Consider the following 23,566-nt stretch of genomic DNA (forward strand, 5'->3'; position numbering starts at 1 on the left):
CAGAAATCTCTGGCATTCCTATACACTAATGATGAAAAATCTGAAAGTGAAATCAAGAAAACACTCCCATTTACCACTGCAACAAAAAGAATAAAATATCTAGGAATAAACCTACGTAAGGAGACAAAAGACCTGTATGCAGAAAATTATAAGACACCGATGAAAGAAATTAAAGACGATACAAGTAGATGGAGAGATATACCATGTTCTTGGATTGGAAGAATCAACATTGTGAAAATGACTCTAGTACCCAAAGCGATCTATAGATTCAATGCAATCCCTATCAAACTACCACTGGCATTTTTCACAGAACTAGAACAAAAAATTTAACAATTTGTATGGAAACACAAAAGACCCCGAATAGCCAAAGCAATCTTGAGAACGAAAAACGAAGCTGGAGGAATCAGGCTCCCTGACTTCAGACTATATTACAAAGCTACAGTAATCAAGACAGTATGGTACTGGCACAAAAACAGAAAGATCAGTGGAACAGGATAGAAAGTCCAGAGATAAACCCACGCACATGTGGTCACCTTATCTTTGATAAAGGAGGCAGGAATGTACAGTGGAGAAAGGACAGCCTCTTCAATAAGTGGTGCTGGGAAAACTGGACAGGTACATGTAAAAGTATGAGATTAGATCACTCCCTAACACCATACACAAAAATAAGCTCAAAATGGATTAAAGACCTAAACGTAAGGCGAGAAACTATAAAACTCTTAGAGGAAAACATAGGCAGAACACTCTATGACATAAATCACAGGAAGATCCTTTTTGACCCACCTCCTAGAGAAATGGAAATAAAAACAAAAATAAACAAATGGGACCTAATGAAACTTCAAAGCTTTTGCACAGCAAAGGAAACCATAAACAAGACCAAAAGACAACCCTCAGAATGGGAGAAAATATTTGCAAATGAAGCAACTGACAAAGGATTAATCTCCAAAATGTATAAGCAGCTCATGCAGCTTAATAACAAAAAAACAAACAACCCAATCCAAAAATGGGCAGAAGACCGAAATAGACATTTCTCCAAAGAAGATATACAGACTGCCAACAAACACATGAAAGAATGCTGAACATCACTAATCATTAGCGAAATGCAAATCAAAACTACAATGAGATATCATCTCACACCAGTCAGGATGGCCATCATCAAAAAATCTAGAAACAATAAATGCTGGAGAGGGTGTGGAGAAAAGGGAACCCTCTTGCACTGTTGGTGGGAATGTAAATTGATATAGCCACTGTGGAGAACATTATGGAGGTTCCTTAAAAAACTACAAATAGAACTACCATATGACCCAGTAATCCCACTACTGGGCATATACCCTGAGAAAACTATAATTCAAAAAGAGTCATGTATCAAAATTTTCATTGCAGCTGTATTTACAATAGCCCGGTGATGGAAACAACCGAAGTGTCCATCATCAGATGAATGGATAAAGAAGATGTGGCACATATATACAATGGAATATTACTCAACCATAGAAAGAAATGAAATTGAGCTATTTGTAATGAGGTGGATAGACCTAGAGTCTGCCATACAGAGTGAAGTAAGTCAGAAAGAGAGAGACAAATACCGTATGCTAACACATATATATGGAATTTAAGAAAAAAAAAAGTCATGAATAACCTAGGGGTAAGACAGGAATAAAGACAGAGGTAGTAGAGAATGGACTTGAGGATATGGTGAGGGGGAAGGGTAAGCTGGGACAAAGTGAGAGAGTGGCATGGACATATATACACTACCAAACGTAAAATAGATAGCTAGTGGGAAGCAGCCGCATAGCACAGGGAGATCAGCTCGGTGCTCTGTGTCCACCTAGAGGGCTGGGATAGGGAGGGTGGGAGGGAGACGCAAGAGGGAAGAGATATGGGAACATATGTATATATATATAACTGATTCATTTTGTTGTAAAGCAGAAACTAACACACCATTGTAAAGCAATTATACTCCAATAAAGATGTTAAAAAAAGAAGTAAAAATAAAAATTTGCTTCACATACATGATAATTCTCCTGTACCTCATATTATAGTAGGTATTCATTTCTTAAGGCATCAAAAAATATATATTAAGTATAATTTAAGTTTTAGAAGACAGGAGACTGTAATATTTAAAAAATGAACACAAGTAGTTAGTTCTTTTTTTAACATCTTTATTGGAGTATAATTGCTTTACAATGGTGTGTTAGTTTCTGCTTTATAACAAAGTGAATCAGTTATACATATACATATGTTCCCATATCTCTTCCCTCTTGCGTCTCCCTCCCTCCCACCCTCCCTATCCCACCCCTCTAGGTGGTCACAAAGCAGCAAGCTGATCTCCCTGTGCTATGCGGCTGCTTCCCGCTAGCTATCTATTTTACTAGTTTGGTGGTGTATATATGTCCATGCCATTCTCTCACTTTATCCCAGCTTATCCTTCCCCCTCCACGTATCCTCAAGTCCATTGACACAGACCTACTAGAGAATGGAGTTAACGTTAAATAAACATCATGTTTTAAACGTAGGTTTGGTCTTCTGCAAAATTCACTTATATGGGAACAGCTCATTCCCTGACCATACCAAAACCGTGACACTAAATAATAGAAATAAACTAGAAAAAGGTTCTGTGACAGTTTCTTGCCCTTCTCCAGATCCATCTATCCATCCATCCATCCATCCATCCATCCCTCCAAGCATCCTAGACACAGCCATGGTGTACTATAGTAAAATCTCTCTCTCTCTAGAACTCACCTAATTCAAGGAAATAAAACAGAAAATGGTCATGTTCTGTCTTACCTACTTATACTCTGTGAATCCTGCTGATTTTGCTAAGATCTAAGAATGATCTTGAATTTCCCTCTTATTTAGGAGAAAGTTTTGCATTTTGTTTTATTTTTATTAGTTTTTTTTTTTTTTTTTCTCAGAATGCCCCCTGGCAAGCTTCTAAATACTTATGTCACTGGGACTCCAATCCTATGTCTGCCATGGACCAGAAGACAGAAACACACATATGGCCTGCCTGGCTCCAGATGCACAAGCAGTTGCTTAGGCAAAGACAGGCAGATGTGAATCTCCAGTTTTCAACACTCTTTAAGACTATAAGCTCCATGGGAACAGGGGTTATGTGCCTTTTATTCACTGCTGTGTCCCCAGCATCTGGCATAGTGCCTAGCACAGTGCCTGACAAATTATAGGTGCTCAATAACCATCTGGGGAATGAATGAAAGAGGACTGAGCTTTGGTTTCCAAACCTTACTCTAGGGGCCTATTCCTTCCGCACCAGAGCCCTGGGCCTACTCTTCCCAGAGCCTTCAAGGTCCTCAGAGACACTGTCTTTGGACCTACAAGAACAGCCGACTGAGTACCTCAGCCAGCACCTTGTTCAATCCAATAGCCTCTTGGCACAAAGGTGCGGGAGAGTGGGGCTAGGTGGGGCAGGGGTAGCGTCTTTCAGCAAGACTTGTGAGCTGATCGGTCAAGCCTAAGGCCAAACCACCTCCGTCGGCCAGGGTGGTAGGGTGAGTGGAATACGGGTCAGACAGAAATGTACACAAATAGTTAAATCTCACCAAGGCAAATTCTTTATGCTCAGGAATTCCTGTTTTGCTTTTTTCCATTTCTTGTCAGAGACAAGGTGTCCTCAACAAAGGGGCAAAAATAGGTGTCTAGACATCTAAATTCATTATAAGAGACAGCCAAAAGAGTCTGTAAATCATGGAACAAAGAATATTTTTCTAGCAGAGCAGAAACAAAGTAGTTGTTGCATTCCTTCCCGCAAAACTGGTCCTGCTACAATGCTGAAGTGAAGAGGTAGCAGCCGCAGTGGCCAGGCCAGTGCACAAGCCTCTCTATCCACATTGCTTTTGACAAGTCTCATCACACCTGAAGCCCAGGCCCAGGAGAGGAACAATATGACAGGAGGGACCTTGAGGCCAGTGACCTCTATGAATCATATAAAGAAATGGCATGCCCCAAACATACACACACACCTTGTTTCTCTAATCTCATGCCTTGGGGATAGAGTAGGGAGGGTGTTGAAGTGGCTTTATTTAAATGCCACATGAGAAAAGTTTTAAGAGTCTGTCCACATACATAATCAAATCAAATTCAGAGCAGAGAAACACAAAGATTCCCTTGGCTAGCACTGCAAACAAATTCCTCTCCTCACAAGCTTGTTTCTCCCATAAGATAGACTTCTAGGCTTAGATTAAATGCAGAGATCTTAGCAGACTGTGTGGGAGGCAGGCCCTTTAAGCACTAGCCTTCTTGCTGGTGGTCCCAGGGATTCACTGCTGTCTAGCGCCAGCAGAGGGTCAAGGAGGAAGGAAAGAGGGGGAAGAAGGGAAGGAGGGAGGAAAGCAGACAGGGGCACGAGGAGAGGCTAAAGCCAGTAGTTGGGGGCTTGGCCTCTCAGAGGCTTTGGAAACCAGGTGATCCTACAGAAACGAGGGCTTTCTTCATGTAGTAAAGGGTGAGTGGCTGTCCTGCAGTGTCCCTCCAGGGAAACTGGGTGAGAAGGCCCCTGAGCTGTGTTCCCTGCTTCCTATGGGTGACAGGCTGTGTGCTGAGTACCACCAGCAGAGGGGTGCAAAGGAGGCTTCTGGGCAGGCCTCCCCCTCAAACGCCACTCTGCTCCTGCAGGCGAGAATGATGCTTCAGAACCAGGGGCATCAGGTCCCAGTCCTGGGGCTCCAGTGTGGAAGTCCTGATGACCTCCACATACTGGAGTGACTTTCAGACGCAGGCTGAACATATCATCCTGCTGCTCTCCTCATCATCTCCTAGAGGATAAATCCCCAATTCTCAGCCCCACACGTAGGTCTCTTCATGACCTGGGCCTGGCCTGCTTCTTCACTCTTAGCTCTTATTCCTTCCACTACCTCCTAAGCTCCAGCCAGAATGAACAGTTTGCAGTTCCCTAAACCTTCCCAGGCTATTTTACATCTCAGTATCTTTGCTCATGGTCTTTCCTGTGCCTAGAATGTCTTTCCTACCTTGCTACCTGGTAAGTATTTATTCCACTGTCAGATATCAGCTCAAGCACCAGCTCCACTGTGAAATACTTCTAAGAGGAAGCTCTAGCACCGATCCAGGTTTGTTTACTGTCTGTCTCTCCCTTTCCTCTTAGAATGTCAGCAACTTGAGAGCAGGGACTTAATCTGTTTTGTTTTTCTCTGTCTCCTGGGTGTCTAGAACAGTGCCTGGACCATTGCAGGCACTCGTTAAATGTTTGTGGAAGGAAAGAATGAGTCTCAGCACTGACAGCACTGCTCCTAGGCTGTGGGTTCCGCAAGGACAAGATCTGGGTTGTATTCATTTCTTTATCTCCCAGCACTTGGTTTGAGATGGGGGGTGGGCATTTAGCAAAAGCTGATAAATGAGAGAAGGAATGAGTGATGAACGCTCATATGGACAGAAAGCTCAGGATACGGGGCATTTCCCCAAGAATAAGTCACCTCCTGCCTTCTGTTCCATGTTAGAGCTTCTTTTTACTTCTTTCATGTTGTCTATTTTGTGAGAAGAGTTACCTTTTAAATGAAGCATGTTCCAAATTCCCTTCAAACACATCTTGTAGCACAAGAAGTGTGGGCTAGATTCTCTTAAAAACTTGGCTAACCCTAAAAGTCACAGATTCTATAATTGTCAGGGACTATACCCATACGTGCCTTTTCTGTTTTAATTTATGTTTGAGAAAGAACCTTGTCTAAAGAGCACAAACCTTGGAAATGATACAGACTCACTGTACCGTCATACATTTGAGGGACTACTTTATTTTGGATTTTTTGTTTATTTGCATTATCTGTGTCCCATCTACCACAAGGTGGGGGGAGGGGAGAAGAGAGAAGGCTGGTCACAAAAAGTCCTAGATAATGTGCCAGGAGGCCTGGCTCCAGGGACTTGAGCAAGTCCTTCTCTTGTCTGGCAATGAAGGGAGTTGGACTAGATGATCTCTGAAGGTCTGTGAACTTGCAGAAATAATATAATCCTGTGCTATGAGCATTCACACACATAAGCACCTTTTGCTGACTATACCTGCACAGATATTACATTTAAATATGGTAAAAAAAATAGTTTAGAATATATTTTTCTTATGAATGAATGAAAAGTCTTCACACAAAACATGCTATCTCCACATTCTCAACTATTCTGATTTTCTAATCCAGCTTCTTTAAGAAAAGAGAACTTATAATCACACACACACAAACACACGAATACTGGCAAGATTATGTCCATTACAGACTAACAGGACATGTGTGTGGGGGGGTTGGGAGGTGGGTAGGTAGATGGAAAGTATTTTATAATGCCCTAAAATACAAATATTCCAAGTGGGCTCTGGACCGTTCCTGTGAGGAGAACTTGGGTCAAACCTTCTTCACCATGGAGCCTTTGGGTGGTGTAAGAACAACAGCAGGGTTAATAAATGCAGAGCACAGCCTGATAGATTTTCTGGTCACATCTTAACAGCAGCCAGAGAGCATGGATGCATTCCATGGAGCATTTATGGACTCACTAGCACCAGTCTATGACAATTTTATTTAATCATAAAAATATAATAGTAGTCAAATCTTTTTGTAGTTTCAGTTTACTGCTTTCTCAAGTGAAATAAATGGTCTCTCAGATTTCTTTTACTTTCATCTCTCTGCTCTAAGTACAGTAGGATAAGGTTCCAATTAAGGCCCATTAAATGTTCACGTTGATTCATGTGAGGCATTTTCCAGTTTCTTTTCCTAACACAATCTCAGTGTACCTCTGAGTTACCTCTGTGGTGTGTTTTCAGTTTAGCAGTTGCCCATATAGAAGAGAATTATTCGGATGTGAGGTCTCCCTTCCTCCTATTTCTGCAGCCCAAAATGGTGAGTAGAGATTCTCCTTCATTGCATTCCACACAAGCATATGTTTATCACCTGTCAGGTACATCCAGATGAACTACACATGCCCCTTGGGAAGGGGAGCTGGCAGCTGGCCAGAGCAGACTGACCCTCCCAACCTCTCTTTGCAGCTGTGCTGGAGCGGCATGGTGAGTGGCAGCCCAGAGACCCCTACAGGGGGACCTCCTGGTGCTTCTACATCTTTTGGGTCCATGGAGACACACAGAGTTCTCTTCAGTTTCTCAACAGATGGGGATACACGCTTTGACGGCAGAGATGGCCTAGCTAAGGTGATATCAAGTGTCAGAGCTGACTGAGTGGATGCTCCAGGGATTTTCCTATTAAGAGCAGGGAATGTGGAGGCTGACAACGATAGTTTCAATAACATCATAGTCAGCACTTGCTCCCAGCCAGGGAATGTGCTAACACTATGCGCATGATCAAATTTAATCTACACAACAACCCTATGAGGTGTTATCGATGTTATCCCCACTTTATAGGTGAGGAAACTGGCACCAGGAATGTAAGGGGTTTGACCAGGATCACAGAGCTAGTAAGTGGTATAGTTGTGACCATAGGTCACCTGGCTGCAGAGCCCATGTTCCTCTCATCATGCTATAGAAACATACTACCAACTCCTTAAAGCAGAGACCAGCCCATGGCTACCATGACAGAACTCCTGCACACTAGGGTCTCTGACGAGGTGTGCATTATCTGACGGCAGACCAAAGGTGCATAATCCCAAAGGAATTACATACACATGAAGAGATTTAGGAAAAATATTTTAAAATCCCCCCAGGAAACTTGCTATTAAATGAATGATATGGTGATTTGGGGGTCTTTAAGTGTAGATTTTCCCAGTGTGTGCTTTCAGAGTGAGGCATACCTGCCAAAAAGCCTTTTTTTTTTTAACCAAATCATAACAAGTCAGTGTAGATTTGCTGTGACAATGCCACCAACTTGATAAGCAAATACCCCAAAGACATCCACTCTCACAGCTGAGAGTCAAACTTGGGGCCTACGTAATAAGGATGACATTTAACCTTCACAACAATCCTGTGAGTTAGAACTTCTTGGCTCTATGTTACAGCTGGGGAAAGCGACACTCAGGGTAACCTGCCCAAGTTCATCACTCAAGTGAGAGGAGGGTCTAGGACGTGAACCTAAGTCTGCCTCCAAAGCTTTCTCTCACACACCGCTGTTTTCTCAAATGCAGGATTTGCCAAACCTTAAGCACAGTGGTTTCATTTGGATCTCAGAACTACTGGCTCCAGCAAAAGCAAAACTAAGAAGTTTCTTTTAGAATAAATTCAAAGATAAACAACTTATAGTGCCAAAGAAATGGCTCTTAAATTTTTAGCTGAAAGTCAGTTCAGGAGGTTTGGTCACTAAAACAGAAGTGCTGTATCCTTCAAAATCTGGGGCCATTTTATCCTTTCCTGCAGTATTATGCCTAAGAAGAGATGTATTATCTCAACATCCAATAATTCATTCAACAAATATTAAGTAATTACTCTGTGCCAGGCACTGCTGTAGGCACTGCAGACAAAGGCGCTGTTCTCAAGATACTAACATTCTAGTAGGATGGGGTGGGAGCGGGGAGACAGGCAAAATAAATAAATGTCAAGGGCGGGTAATAAGTATATGAATAAAAATAGAGCAAGGTAAAGGGGAAACAGTAACCATGGGTCTGATACACTATTTTAGATACTGTGGTCATGATAACATGACATCTGAGAAAAAAACCTTTGAAACACCCCCACCTCCCAAACCATGCTGATTTCTGAGGGAAAAGATTCCCAGGTAGAAAACAGCAAGAACAAAGGTTTGACATGAGAGGTGTGTTTGTAGAAGAGCAAGGAGACCAGCATGGCTATAGCGGAGTACTTGCCATTACTGCAATTAGAAATGAAGATTATTAAATTCAAGTACTTATGTTGGTCTGGACATGACTTCCCACTTCACCTTAGAATTATATATTTGTCCTCCATCAGAGCTGGAAGGGCCCTTGGGAGTACCCAGCCTAACTCTGGGTAAAGCCCAGAGAAGGGCAGTGACTTGCCCAGTGTCACACAGCTGTACAGCTGTGAGAGGACCCAGCCATCCTGACTGCTGCACTAGTATTTGTTCCTTGGTGCTCGGCTTTTTGTGACTGATGAGGATCTCATATAAGATTTCCTATCTCAGGACAGGTGTTTTCTCTGTGATTACAGATTAAGTCTTTATAGTCTATCTCAGTGATTTATTAAAAAGGTCCCTCTATGACCAAACACCAAGGCAGGACCAGAAACAATTAGATTCACCACTGGTCATGAGTTAAACTTTGACAAAATATCCCTTCTGGCCTCATTTTCCACCCCATTAGAAGATTTCCAAGTGAGCAAAGGATGACTGACATGACCTGGCAGTAGGGTTCAGCTCTGGACCTTGTTCACAGGATCAGGGTTTGGGCACCTGGAGAATAGGGTGCTGACAGCTTATTGCTTGGCTTCCCCTTGTGCATCTCCTGCTGCTCTGCTCAGTCTTGGGATGGAGCTCAGAAGGAGATGATTAACTTCATGGCATCTTGCGGCTAAACTAAGCCCTCACAGTGACCCTACCCATGCTCTTGGTCTCACTTCCACTGCTGAAGGCGCTTAGTGGGTTCCCAACTTTTTATAGGAGAGTGGAGATGAAACTATGGTTAGCTTTCAATTTCAAAGTTTCAATGTTAGATTTCCTGACAGTTATTTTACTGGAGTGTTCTGAATCTGAGTTCCCCCAAAATGAGAAACTGAGAAGACTGGTGAAGGAAGGATAGTTTACCTGTACAATTGTGTTTTTTTCCGATCACTATGCCAGAATTATGAATTCAGCCTACTGCTGAATCAGGTGTATTATTTAGTGCCATAAAGATGATGGTAACAGGGCCATCAGGGATAGCAACAGCTGCCTTTCTTGAACATTCACTATGAGTCAGGGCCTTTATTGTCTCACTTAATTCACACAACAATGTGAGAAGTAGTGGTATTATGTCCTCCATTTCACAGATGAGGAAACCGAAGCTCACAGCTCAGTAACTTGACCAAACCAAGGTCACAGTGCTAGGAAAGAACAGAACACAGATTTCAAAGCCAGCTGACTTCAGAGCCTATGCTCTATGTCACGGAGGTGTGACATCTGACTTTTAGTACTATCAGAGATCAAGTTCAAAACCTCAATTGCTGACTGACTCAAGAAGTGAATCCATTCAGGTGCCACCTTAACTATCGCTGTATCAACCACAAGCAGGGGGATCCATGGGATTATAGTGAGCCACGAATTAGGACACAATCCTGTACAAAGGGGGAGAAGAATGTTCCTTTCTCAGTTAAGTGCTACAAGTATACCTGGCCAGCATTAGTCTTGGGTGGTGAAGGCTTCCATCTGAGAGCTCAGTGGAGGCTCCCTTGCGGAGGCTGCCATTTACTCCAGCTGATTCCCTGGCAATGCAGCCACCGGGTCAAGGAGGGAGTTCCTTATAACTTCTCAGGTGGTTTTTGGAGTTAAAAGGTACTTGGTACGAGCTCATGGTACTACAAACTACCCTTGTGTTGGAAAAGAGAGATGAGGACACCAAAGAGATGAGGGAAGTAAAAGGTATCTTTTATTTGGATTCTGTGACATTGGTGACTTTTAATACAAGCAGCCAAAATTGCTAACTGGCAAATTTCTCCATTCTAATATCAGCCAGGTCACTCACTAGAAGTCTTAGAATAAATCTTTAGGCAGGGGACTTCTCTGGTGGCGCAGTGGTTAAGAATCCACCTGCCAATGCAGGGGACACGGGTTCAGTCCCTGGTCCGGGAAGATCCCACATGCTGCGGAGCAGCTAAGCCTATGAGCCACAACTACCAAGCCTGTGCTCTAGAGCCCACGAGCCACAACTACTGAGCCCACGTGCCACAACTGCTGAAGCCCGTGTGCTTAGAGCCTATGCTCTGTAACAAGAGAAGCCACCGCAATGAGAAGCCCATGCACCGCAACGAAGAGTAGCCCCTCCTCGCCGCAACTAGAGAAAGCCCGCATGCAGCAACGAGGACCCAATGCAGCCAAAAAGAAATAAATCAATAATTAAAAAAAAAATCTTTAGGCAGAAGTTACTATTATTTTTGCGGTACGCGGGCCTCTCAATGTTGTGGCCTCTCCCGTTGCAGAGCACAGGCTCCGGATGCGCAGGCTCAGCGGCCATGGCTCACGGGCCCAGCCGCTCCGCGGCACGTGGGATCCTCCCAGACTGGGGCACGAACCCATGTCCCCTGCATCGGCAGGCGGACTCTCAACCACTGCGCCACCAGGGAAGCCCCAGAAGTTATTTTTAATTAGGAAATTTATTATTCTACTTTTGGGAAAAACCCCATATTTTTCTTTGGTGCTGTAATACTGAGAGTAACTCCAAAATGGTTATACTGTTGAAGTTCTTCGGCTCTGCCTTAGACATGATACATTTTTATTTTGTGAAAGGAACTTTATCTGTCGCACAAAGAAAGAAAATACACAAAGCTGACGTTTGTGTGACAGCTAGAGAATAAGCTGCCAACACTGGGAGAACAGAAAGGCCTTGAATGCTGGGGTTTCCACTTGGAGCCCACCACAGCAGAGTCCATTCTTGGACTTGGATGGGGCTGCGGGAGTTTACCAAATGCGTGTGACCTAGGACCATCTGCCTTTGAGAAAAACAAAGAGTAAAGTAAGAATGTGTGAGCAGGAATTAGGCCACCTCTGAAAGTTCTAAAGGCTACAACGGAGCTCTGGAAAACCGCCACTCTTAAAACACAACTCTGTGTCCCTCACTTGTAGATGGTATACAACTGGGAAACTGCCCTGTGTTTGTTTTCAGGGAAACATCTGAGGTGAGTACAACAGATACATTTTAGGACCATTTAGTCAATTAACATTTGGATTGTCTTATTAAGCCATCAAACTACAAAAGACTTGGAAAACGCATGTCACACAGCTCAGGCAGAATCTAGTTTCAAGAGCTTCAGTGTCCAGCTTACTGGCAGGTTCCGATCTCCCCCAGACACATTAGGGAACCTTTGGTGCAGTGCCGAGCAGATGATTACATGATCTGCATGACTCTCTACAGAGAAGCTGATGGGGGGAGGGTGGGCCAACGGGATCCTTCTTACTTTCAACTATCACAGGAGACTCCGGCTCTGATTGCTGGAATCTATGGGGTCTTTCCAAATGAAAAAGTCAGTCACTGACTACAATGAATATGCAAAGGTGCTTATTCCCAATACAGTAATATGCAGGCAGTCAAATCATCTGTCATTCAAGTTAATTTAATTATCAGACCACATTTAATTATCAAATATAAAGTGTAAATAAAGTGAAGGTCTGACAGCCCATACTAATTATGTTCATTATAATAATTAAATGGGAAGGAACGCAGAGTCATGAAAGTACCATAAAAGACAAGGAAGCTTTTGATTAAAAAGAATATTTTAATTAGAAACTGCAGCCCTATAGGAAACAGATGATTGGTTCTATCAAGGATGGGGCATTACTTTTATTATCCAGGTTTCTCTTCTAAAGTCATCTTTAGTATCATGGGGCTCAGTCCTTCCAGTTAATAGACTAAATGGTGGCAAATAAAAAGTGCCAATCCTTTATGCAAAGTAGTTTCCTAATAAAACAGCCTTAGGCTGCAGCAGGAGTTCAGGATCTCCTGTCTTATAAAGACACAAGCTGGAAATAAAGGATCCTCTGTGGACAAACAGGCACTGAAAATTAACATGACTTCTGCTTAATGATATGGAAAGATGAAATGAATTGAGCATCATAATTTCTCCTCTGAAATTTCTCTGATTTAAAGTAAGTGGCATGAGGTTAAATAAATTCACTTTCACAAGAACAGAAGTGAGGTGGAAAGGGCACTAACTGGACTGCCAATCAGGAGGTTGGGCTCTGCCAGTTCTTGCTTGGCAATTCCTTTTCCTTCTCTGAGCCTCAATTTCTCCATCTACAGTATGAGGGAACCGGACTAGGTATCTCAGGGCCCTTCCAGGATGAAGGCTCCATGAAACTGTGATTGAAACTGGAATGAGAGCTTAAAACTGCACTTCCATATCCCTCAGGAAATGCTCACTTGGCAAATTACTGGGTTTTGGAGGGAGCAGAAAGGGGATTTAGAATGAAAATAAACAATCAACTTTTTAGTTATAGGAAACTCCCCAGTTCTACTGGGATATGAGCAGTTATCATTAAGTAAGCTTGAGGCTATTTCCCCTACCCTTCCCTTGCCATGCAGCCTGATGGGCATGGAGCCCAGCCACGGATCGTGAGCATGGCTGTTTGGTGCAGGTGAAACTACTGTGGCTAGAGACGGCATCACACAGCAAGGACACTAACATCTCACCTGTAAGTCTCTGCTTGTGAGTGTCTGCCAGTGGACCCCCCTGTATTAAAATAGGAGAACTAACGTATATTCAGCTTTTAAGGATGAGCTGCCATGGAGTGGGCAAGCAGCTCATGAAGCTATCTGGTACTGAAAGAATCTGGAGTAGGGCAAGGAGGATCTAAAAAACCACAATATGTCTCCATAAAATCAGAATGCTGGTCTGTGGTTCTAATCTCAGCCATTAAAATATCACAGACTCACGGAGCTCAAAGGAGAGATGATCTAGGACAATCCTAGGTCATCCTAGATCATCATTTAAAAAAAAAAAAAGGGCTTCCCTGGTGGCGCAGTGGTTGGGAATCCGCCTGCCAATGCAGGGGACATGGGTTCGAGCCCTGGTCCGGGAAGATCCCACATGCCACGGAGCAACTAAGTCCGTGAGCCACAACTACTGGGCCCGTGTGCCGCAACTACTGAAGCCCATGCGCCTAGAGCCCATGCTCTGCAACAAGAGAAGCCACCGCAATGAGAAGCCCACATACCGCAACGAAGACCCAACACAGCCAAAAATAAATAAATGAATAAATTTATAAAAGAAACAAACAAACAACAAAAATAAAAACCCACAACATTTTTTTGGTGGTAAAATATGGATAACATATAATTTACCATTTTAACCATTTTTAAGCCTACCATTCTCAATGGCATTAAGTACATTCACAATATTGTGCAACCATCACCACTATCCATTTCCAGAACCAAGCTATTGGGTTGGCCAAAGAGGTTTGTTTGTTTTTTGCCATAAGATGGCTCTAGTAGTGCTTAGTTGTCTTTAACTTTATTCGAAACAATTTTGTTAGATTGTATTATGACAGCTGTCATATCAGAGTGCATTTTAAAACAATTATCAAAATTGGTGGATTTTTGTGTAGCCATTTTAATATTGAAGATGGAAGGAAAAAAGCAACATTTTCAGCATATTATGTTTTATTATTTCAAGAAAGGTAAAAATGCAACTGAAACACACAAAAAATATTTGTGCAGTGTATGGAGAAGGTGCTGTGACTGATCAATCGTGTCAAAAGTGGTCTGTGAAGTTTCGTGCTGGAGATTTCTCGCTGGACGATGCTCCACAGTCGGGTAGACCAGTCGAAGTTGATAGCGATCAAATCGAGACATTAACTGAGAACAATCAACCACACAGGAGATAGCCAACATACTCAAAATATCCAAATCAAATGTTGAAAATCATTTGCATCAGCTTGGTTATGTTCATCGCTTTGATGTTTGGGTTCCACATAAGTTATGAAAAAAAACCCTTCTTGACCATATTTCCACATGCGATTCTCTACTTAAACATAACAAAAACATTCCATTTTTAAAACAAATTGTGATGGGTGATGAAAAGTTGACACTGTACAATAATGTGGAACGGCAGAGATCATGGGGCAAGTGAAATGAACCACCACCAACCACACCAAAGGCTGGTCTTCATCCAAAGAAGGTGATGTTGTGTATATGGTGGGATCGGAAGGGAGTCCTCTATTATGAGCTCCTTCTGGAACACTGAACGATTAATTCCAACAAGTACTGCTCCCAATTAGACCAACTGAAAGCAGTACTTGACGAAAAGCATCCGGAATTAGTCTACAGAAAACGCATAATCTTCTATCAGGATAACGCAAGACTGCATGTTTCTTTGATGACCAGGCAGAAACTGTTACAGCTTGGCTGTGAAATTCTGATTCATCCACCTTATTCACCAGACATTGCACCTTCGGATTTCCATTTATTTTGGTCTTTACAAAATTCTCTTAAGGGAAAAAATTTCAATTTCCTGGAAGACTGTATAAGGCACCTTGAACAGTTCTTTGCTCAAAAAGATTAAAAGTTTTAGGAAGATAGAATTATGAAGTTGCCTGAAAAATGGCAGAAGGTAGTGGAACAAAACAGTGAATACATTGTTCAATAAAGTTCCTGGTGAAAATGAAAAATGTGTCTTAGTTTTACCTTAAAACCGAAGGAACTTTTTGGCCAACTCAATACCTCTTTGTATGGTCAAAAAAGAGTCATGTACCAAAATGTTCATTGCAGCTCTATTTACAATAGCCCGGAGATGGAAACAACCTAAGTGCCCATCACCGGATGAATGGATAAAGATGTGGCACATATATACAATGGAATATTACTCAGCCATAAAAAGAAACGAAATTGAGCTATTTGTAATGAGGTGGATAGCTCTAGAGTCTGCCATACAGAGTGAAGTCAGAAAGAGAAAGACAAATACCGTATGCTAACACATATATATGGAATTTAAGAAAAAAAAATGTCATGAAGAACCTAGGGGTAAGACAGGAATAAAGACACAGACCCACCAGAGAACGGACTTGAGGATATGGGGAGGGGGAAGGGTAAGCTGTGACAAAGCGAGAGAGAGGCATGGACATATATACACTACCAAACGTAAGACAGATAGCTAGTGGGAAGCAGCCGCATAGCACAGGGAGATCAGCTCGGTGCTTTGTGACCACCTGGAGGGGTGGGATAGGGAGGGTGGGAGGGAGGGAGACGCAAGAGGGAAGAGATATGGGAACATATGTATATATATAACTGATTCACTGTTATAAAGCAGAAACTAACACACCATTGTAAAGCAATTATACCCCAATAAAGATGTTAAAAAAAAAATGCTCAAGCCTCAAGAGGGAAAATTATTTATCTAAGATCCTGCAGCTAGTGGCAGAGCTGAGGTTAGAGCCCAGGCCTTCTATTTGCTAGATTATGGTCCACTTTGTGCTCATAAAACACACTCATTTACACTTTCCCAGGATCTTTACGTGTCTTCCCCACGTAAGGCACACAGATATGTCCCAGAAGCATTCAGAGTTGCAGAATGGCAGCTTCTCAGTGTACTGTCTAGGTAAATGGGCATCATCTTCTAAACCCTCCACCCCTGCCCAAGAAATACTTCAGAGATCACTGGTAGAATGGGCCGGTGATACATTTAATTTTCTTAAGCAATGTGAAATGAAAAGAACACTGAGCTGGGCTTTGCAAGACCTGTGTTCTAGTCCTGGTATTTAAGCAATTCTTTATGTCATTTCAGGGGGCTCATTTCACCTCTCTGAGTCCAGATTCTTCACCTGTCTGTGAGGTGGGAGTAATTCCTCTGCCTTACAGCCTCAATGAAGTGCTAATGAGGTCCAAGAGGCCACAGATGGGGCAAGCAGTATAAAGAATTCTACAAATACCAGAGGTTATGCTTTAGAAAAGCACCTCCATAAGGTGCAATGTCTCAGTGTTTGACAATTACTATCATTTCTATCAATTTCTGATTTCTTCTCTACTTTTTGTCATATTCTTTCTTTTCACAGATTGTTGCATTTCAGCAATTGCCTGAGGACTGAACTGACTTCTCTGACCTTCTACCTTCCACCAAATCAGAAGTGGATGTCCAGTTAGGATTCAATCTCTCTGGGAGGCAAGGTGTCGAGAAAGGAGGTCTGGCCTTTTTTACTTTTCTAATTTCTTCCTCTCAACAATTACCTCTAAACCCCACAGCTTCTTCCCCAACTGAGAAGCCATAGGGTCTCTGTCTCCTCCTTGGATTGCTTGCTGCTCTCTCTGCCCATTTAATCTGCTTTCTTCCTGTCCCAACATGCCCAGTCTTTACTTTGCCATCAGGTCCACGTCAGTTCTAACATGCCATTTCCAAATACCAGTTCCCCCGACCCCATTTCTCATTGACTCTGGTGAGCCCAGAGATACTTAGAGTGTGCGTTTTATCTATAGGAGAGGATTAGTCTGTGGTCCGGCAACAGCAGAAAATCTCTCTGAAATCCTACACAGTTCTGAGTTCAGTAAATTCATCACAACAGAGTTGGTTTAAGCAAAGAGCTTCAACCATCCCTAAACATGGGTGTGCTGAAGAAACTGAACTTTTTGCTGTAGAACTGTACAGCAAAATATTATCACACACACAAATTACTTACCTCTTTATAAGTGCAGTAGATAGTGTCATGATAAATGGTAAACGACTTAACAGGAAATTGTGAGGTAAACCATGGGCTGTCTACACAAGATAAAGCCACGCAGCCATTAAGAACTGTATTCACAAAGAAGGATTATGATATAATGTTAAGTGTACAAAGCAGGATAGGAGTGTATATACCATATGACCTCAGCTATGTAAAAATATTCATAGAGGGCTAAGGAGTGGGTGAAGTGAGTGAAGGTGGTCAAAAGGTACAAACTTCCAGTTATAAGGTACATAAGTTCTGGTGATGTAATGTACAGCATGGTGACTGAAGTTAACAATACTGTATTGTATATTTGAAAGCTGCTGAGAGTAGATCTTAAAAGTTCTCATCACAAGGAAAAAAATTTTAACTATGTGAGGTGATGGCTAACTAAATTTACTGTGCTAATCATTTTGCAACATATAAATATATCAAATCTTCACACTGTACACACTTAAAAATAAGACAGTGTTACATGTTAATTATATCTCAATAATATTAACTGGCAAAAATATTCACAGAAAAGAGACTGTAAGGAACCTGCCAAAATGGTAACAGTGACTATCTCAACAGTGAGATCAGGGATAACTGTGACTCCTCCTCCTTCTTTACACTTCCTATCTTTTTCATGATGAGTAAGAAACACTTTTGTAATCAGAAAAATAAAAACAAACTTTTAGAGGGAAACAAAATGCAGTTTAGTAGGTCAAATGGACACACATGAAGAAAAGAAAACCACACAGGAGATTTCGCTCAACTTTCCTTCCTTGAGTAGCTTGTAAGAGACTCGTGGACCTGCTGGGCTTAGTCCACGGAAACGACAAAGCATCAGTACCTGAGAGAGCACTGCGTGAGTGCTCCTGTGGCGGGAGGTGAGAAAGATCTGCCCTTCTGGCAACGAGGTCTGCGAAAGGGGAATTTTTCTACGTATGACGCTTCTTCTGGCAAGGGTCCACATTTTCTACATTTTAATCATGGAAATCTTTCTAGAATGGACTTCATATTCCTTAGCCTTCTTAAAGGGAATGCACAGAACATACATTTTGCCTCCATGCTCACTCAGGGTCTGCACGGGGGGCATCAACAATCATCCAGGGAAATCAAATACAGGGCTTAGTGTCCCTTTGAAACCAGATAGCTACAATTTTTTTTTTCTTTTCTTTTTTGGCCGTGCCACGCGGCACGCAGGATCTTAGTTCCCTGACCAGCGATCAAACCAACGCCCCCTGCAGTGGAAGCGCAGAGTCTTAACCACTGGACAGCCAGGGAAGTCCCAGATGGCTACAATTTCTGAGGTCTTGTGCTTGTCTTGTTGTTTTCTATCCTCTTTCTCCTTATCAGATAGGCAGTTGCAGCTCTCAGTGTGTAGGTTCTCACCTTGTATTTGGCTCTGGCACTACAGCTATCTCCTTCCTTCTTCCGCCCTGGTCTAGTTTACTGCAGGCTAATAAACCTAGTAAGCACACTTATTAGTGAGTTGCCTAAAATAAAAATCAGTAAGCTTAGAGTGAGGGTTAAGGGCTGTTCATAGGCCTTTTTCTCAGCTATAATCCACATAATTAAGGTTGCTGAATATGAGGCTTTAGATAACTGAGGTAGTCAGGAATTACAATTTGATGTGTTAGTTATGCCATGACTCTGTTTTTAAAAATAAAGATAACAACCTAAATGGAAAACGAATTTGAAAAAGAATAGATACATGTATATGTATAACACTTTGCTGTACATCTGAAAATATCACAACATTGTTAATCAACTATACTCCAATATAAAATAAAAAGTTAAAAAAGGGTAAAGTGCTTTATTATTGTTATTTTTAAAATAAAATCTGTAACACAGATTTCCCAACTTTTTAAAGCAACAGAACCCTATTTACAAATGAAATCTTGCTTAGAAACCGAATAATCAAAATAGTTAAAAGCAAAACTACTCTGGGTGATTCAAGGGGGTAAGGCCCAAGCCCTGCCTTCTCAGGCTCCCCTCCAACACCATCTGGCACCCTCTTAAGCACCTAGGCAGAAGCCAAAGACCAAGAGCAGTTTCATAAAGCACCAGACTAATGCTATAATATTTGCAAAGTAACCCAAGTTGAAAGATGTAATCTATTTCATTAAAACAACCACAAAAAAATATGAATAAAGCATCAGGATCTATGTGGTAAGGGAGTAGATGCTTCTGTGTGGCTTAAGAAGAACATTTTATTAAAAATATCTTATTGTTATAGCTTTAAGAGGAAGTCCTAGTGCTGGTCTAGTGCTGATCAAATCTCTTTGGAGAGAAGTCAGAGGCATATCCCTGGAGCCTGGTTAAAGGGCCTCACACAGGACAGATGGGTTCCAGCAGGCTAGCCTGCCTTTTCTCACTCCAATACCTCACACTCTCAGTGCTGGGGAAGCAGTCTGAGGAACTTTCCTGTGCCTCTTACCTGGTTATCTGGGTGGTTGACAGTGAAGTAGCCCACACAGACGATGACCTCATGAAGGAGGCTTTCGCAGGAGACGTGGCTGCAGTGGCCCAGTAGGGAGCTGGCGATGTGCCGGAATGCAAGGGACAAGCCCTCTGCCCCTACAATAGACTAACAAAGACAAGGAGCAGTTAGAACTCCCCAGCCCAGGGACAGCCAGGGCTGCAAATCACAAAACACACCTGGGCCCTGTGCACCTTCTGCCATGATGCCAGAAAAGCATATGAAATTTCTAGAGCACTGTGCTTAACAGTTCAGTTCAGGGATTCCTGCTCCAATAAACGACCATAATAAATGCAACGTTTAAACTGAAAAAAAAAAAAAAAAAAAAAAAAAAAACCCAGAAAATAAAGCATAGCAGACCAAATGCCTGTACTACGTGGATCAAGACACTATTCACCTAAAGCATGAGTATTTATCCCATTTTTAACAAGGTATTTTTTTTCTCATTGCACAGTCTCACTGTAGAAAATTTGGGAAAATATAATAATACTAAAATTCACCTGTAAATCTACCATTTAGCTAACTTCCAATACTTTTTTTTTTTCTGAAGGAGAAAATATTTTCTTGTATGCAGGGATAAAAATATGACTCTAATTATTTACTTATGTTCAAATAGAAAAGAAATATAAATAACAATTAGTTATTCAAATAGCTCTTGTGCTCCCAAAGTAATGTAAAAAAACCCAACAACCTCCCCCTGCCCCCCCAAAAGAGCACAGAAAACAAACCATGAAGCCCCCTCAGCTATGAGGCTTCTGGGATCCTTTCTCGAGACAGTCAAAGGGCTGTTGGTGGTGGGCAACGCGGGAGGAGAGTCTGAGTCTGTCTGTGCAGCCTGAAGCGTCTATTTAATAAACATGTCAAACAGACAGAGCGACAGGAGGGCAAAGGGGAGAGGCGAGGCCCACAGAATGCACTCGCAGCCCACACTGGAATGAAGCACCACTGCCAGCCTGTGGGAAAAGGCAGTGTTTTAAACTCATCTCTTGATTTGAGGTCTTGGCTGGCTTGAACCAGGTCAGATACTTTGCAGCTTGGAAGTTTCAATGAATTCACTCTGCCTAACAGCCGGGGAGGCACAGTCTTTTTAATAAATACTGTTGAAACAAAATTACTACTAAATTTTAAGAGTGCCTTCTGTCTCCGTTTCATTGCACTGAGACAAAATGTTTTTCAAGCCCCAAAGAGACTTCAGGAGGGCCCTGCTCCTTTAAATCAAGTAGTGACACCTTCTCAGCTCAGCCCTTATTTAATTAGTTGTGTCCAGCTTGCTGTGACCCAGTGCCCTCTGTTTAACCTTCACTGATAAGAGCAGGTCAAGGGGCATGTAAGTTTGAATATAAAAATTGAACCAATTTATCAAGGAAACTATATTTCCTTTTTAGCCAGAATTAATTGCCAAGTCAGTACATTGATTTGTTTCTTGAGACCACCTTCAATTGTAAAAACTGTCAAAGTATATGCACTATACAATATCCGGGATCTCAAGGCCATCTGTGCCAATATGAATTCAGAGTGAAATCAGACTCTTTGCTGAAGGGAGAAAAATATTTTGACAGCCTTATTAGTATATAATGAAATGGAACCAGTTAAGAAAATATTCTAATGGATAATCTTTTGTGACTACTATGCGATGAGTTCTCAACCAAAACAATCACATAGGTTTATGGCTTCAAAGAAGGGTGCAGAAGCACTGGGAATGTTGCATTTGAAACCTAACCTTTTGATTCAGCATCTGCAAGATGGTTTGGGTAAATTCTTCACCTTCAGAATATGAGTCAGTCCACATTTCCTGAGGGCCTACTATGTGCTAGTTAGCACAGTGCCTTTATGTAATCTCATTTAAACCTCAGACTTGTGAGGTAAGTGTTTTTAATCTCTATTTTACAAATGAGAAACTCAGTGTTAAGGATTCAAATGACTTGTCCAAAGTCATACAACTTGGTAGTATGATGGCTCAAAGTCAGGTCAGTCTGACTCGAGACCCAGAGGTCTTGATGAGGATGCTTCTCCATAACAGCTCTACAGAGATGCATTCTTGCGATGCACTGGGACTCAAACCGTCAACATGTCTTACACTGTCTTGTCTAACTCTTCAGAGGGTCAGACCACTTATCTCATTTCAGTTTTCTTCTTCAGTTCCTTCAATCCTCTCAGGCAATTCATAAATTGTCTCCCAGATTTTTTCTGAGCTCAGACCCATGCTGTACCTAAAATCTCTTTTCCTGTGCTTTATAAACATAGTTCCTGAAATCTCACTTTTGACAAGTAAGTTGTTTTAATGAACTAGAATATGAGTTTCTCTGACCATATCTATCATAAAAATAATACTTTTCTCCTAAACTCACCCATTGCTTTACAATGCAAATATTGTGTATTTGTATGCTATTTACTTGAGTATTGCACGATTGATCAGGTGTCTATCTATGGCAATGATGTCTATGTGGTCAGATGCTTTGCTTTAGCTTGCTCAACAGAGTGTAGTGGTTAGTTAAAAAAAAGGACTATAAATCTTTGACAGCCGTCCCACTGAGAGATGGGGCCTATGTCTTCTCCTCTTGAATCTGGAAGGCTTATGACGGATTTAACCAAGAGAGGATGGCTGATATGTAACCATATGACTTCTGAGGCTAGGGCATAAAAAAGCCATGCAGCTTCCGTTGGTTCTCTTGGAGCAGTTGTTTTCCAGGAGCTTCCTCTCAGGAAACTCCTACTGAGAACCCAGACACCATGATGTTTTGAGAAGCCCAAGTCACATAGAGAAGCCATATGTAGAGTCTCTGGCCAGTAGTCCTTGATGAACCTAGTCTCTGAGTAATCAATCCCAGGCATAAAACATGAAAGTGAAGGAGCCTCCAGATAATTTGAGCTCCCAGCTATTTGAGTCAATTTGCCCCTCTTCTCCATACCCCCCAACCCCAGTCATTCGAGCCCCTCAGCTGAAGCCCTACATCGTGGAGTAGTGACAAGCCACCTCCACTGTGAAAAGCCCTGCCTGAATTCTGGACTCACAGAATCTGTGATCATAAAGGTTGTTGTTTACCCCACTAAGTTTGTTTGTTTTTCAAATGTATAAAAGTAACTGGAACAGTAAGGTAATCATTGGTAGATGTATTAAAGGACCTGATGTTAGAAATTCTAGGTATCTGGGTCCCTGCACACACTGATGAAGCATAAGAGAAAAACATGTGCTCGACTTTGGGCACCAAAAGGATGGCAGCCAGGAGGAAGGTCCCTGAAGGCCTTCCTGGCCCATGCACTGGTTAAGGGGAAAAAGGTACCTGGGAACAATGTCTGGGCAGAGGATGAGAAGCAGTGATGGCAAAATTGACTAAAATAAGACAGGAGAGTCAGAACAGGGAAAAGGAAAAGAAGAAAAAGCAGGAAAGAATTAAGAGAAATATGGAGTAACAGGAAGGACAGAGAAGAAAGAAGCAAAAGAAGTGTTAGGAACCAGCCACAAAAGGACATTCCCCTGGGGAGGTGGGCATCTCACTCTAAGAATGGCTCGAACTCTCGAGTCACCTTGGTGTTTCTCCTGGGGTTGTGGCAAAAGCGGCTCAGGTAGGGAATATATTCTGGGCTTAATACGGCAAGGAGCTGCAGAGGAGAAGTCGTGGTTTCATCTTAGTTGGGCATGAAGGGCTCCAGAAATAGATTTTTGACTTTTCTAACATTATTGGCCATTGTGCCTAAAGGTCATGAGGGAGCAGGGCTGGTTGGAGTTCACTGGTTCTTTTGAGTAAGGCTGCACAGGCTGTGAGTTCATGGAGGGCTGGGGGTAGGGCAGGGACCGGGGGCTCCCTGACACTCAGAGTGACTGATGGAATAAATGGCTGACTTAATGTAAATGCTTGTG

General features: G+C 42.2%; 1 protein-coding gene across 2 annotated transcripts in view; it reads right to left on the bottom strand.

Moving 5' to 3' along the window:
* The window catches only part of SCAPER (S-phase cyclin A associated protein in the ER), a 493,827-nt gene that overhangs the window by 20,870 nt on the left and 449,391 nt on the right, over positions 1–23,566 (bottom strand). For both annotated transcript variants that reach the window (XM_030874887.2, XM_030874885.2), the window contains exon 29: positions 19,666–19,815. In XM_030874887.2, the coding sequence (XP_030730747.1) occupies positions 19,666–19,815 (150 nt within the window). The remainder of the gene's footprint in view (positions 1–19,665; positions 19,816–23,566) is intronic.

Source organism: Globicephala melas, chromosome 2 (genome assembly GCF_963455315.2).
Source record: "Globicephala melas chromosome 2, mGloMel1.2, whole genome shotgun sequence".
In the NCBI taxonomy this organism is placed as follows: Eukaryota; Metazoa; Chordata; class Mammalia; order Artiodactyla; family Delphinidae; genus Globicephala; species Globicephala melas.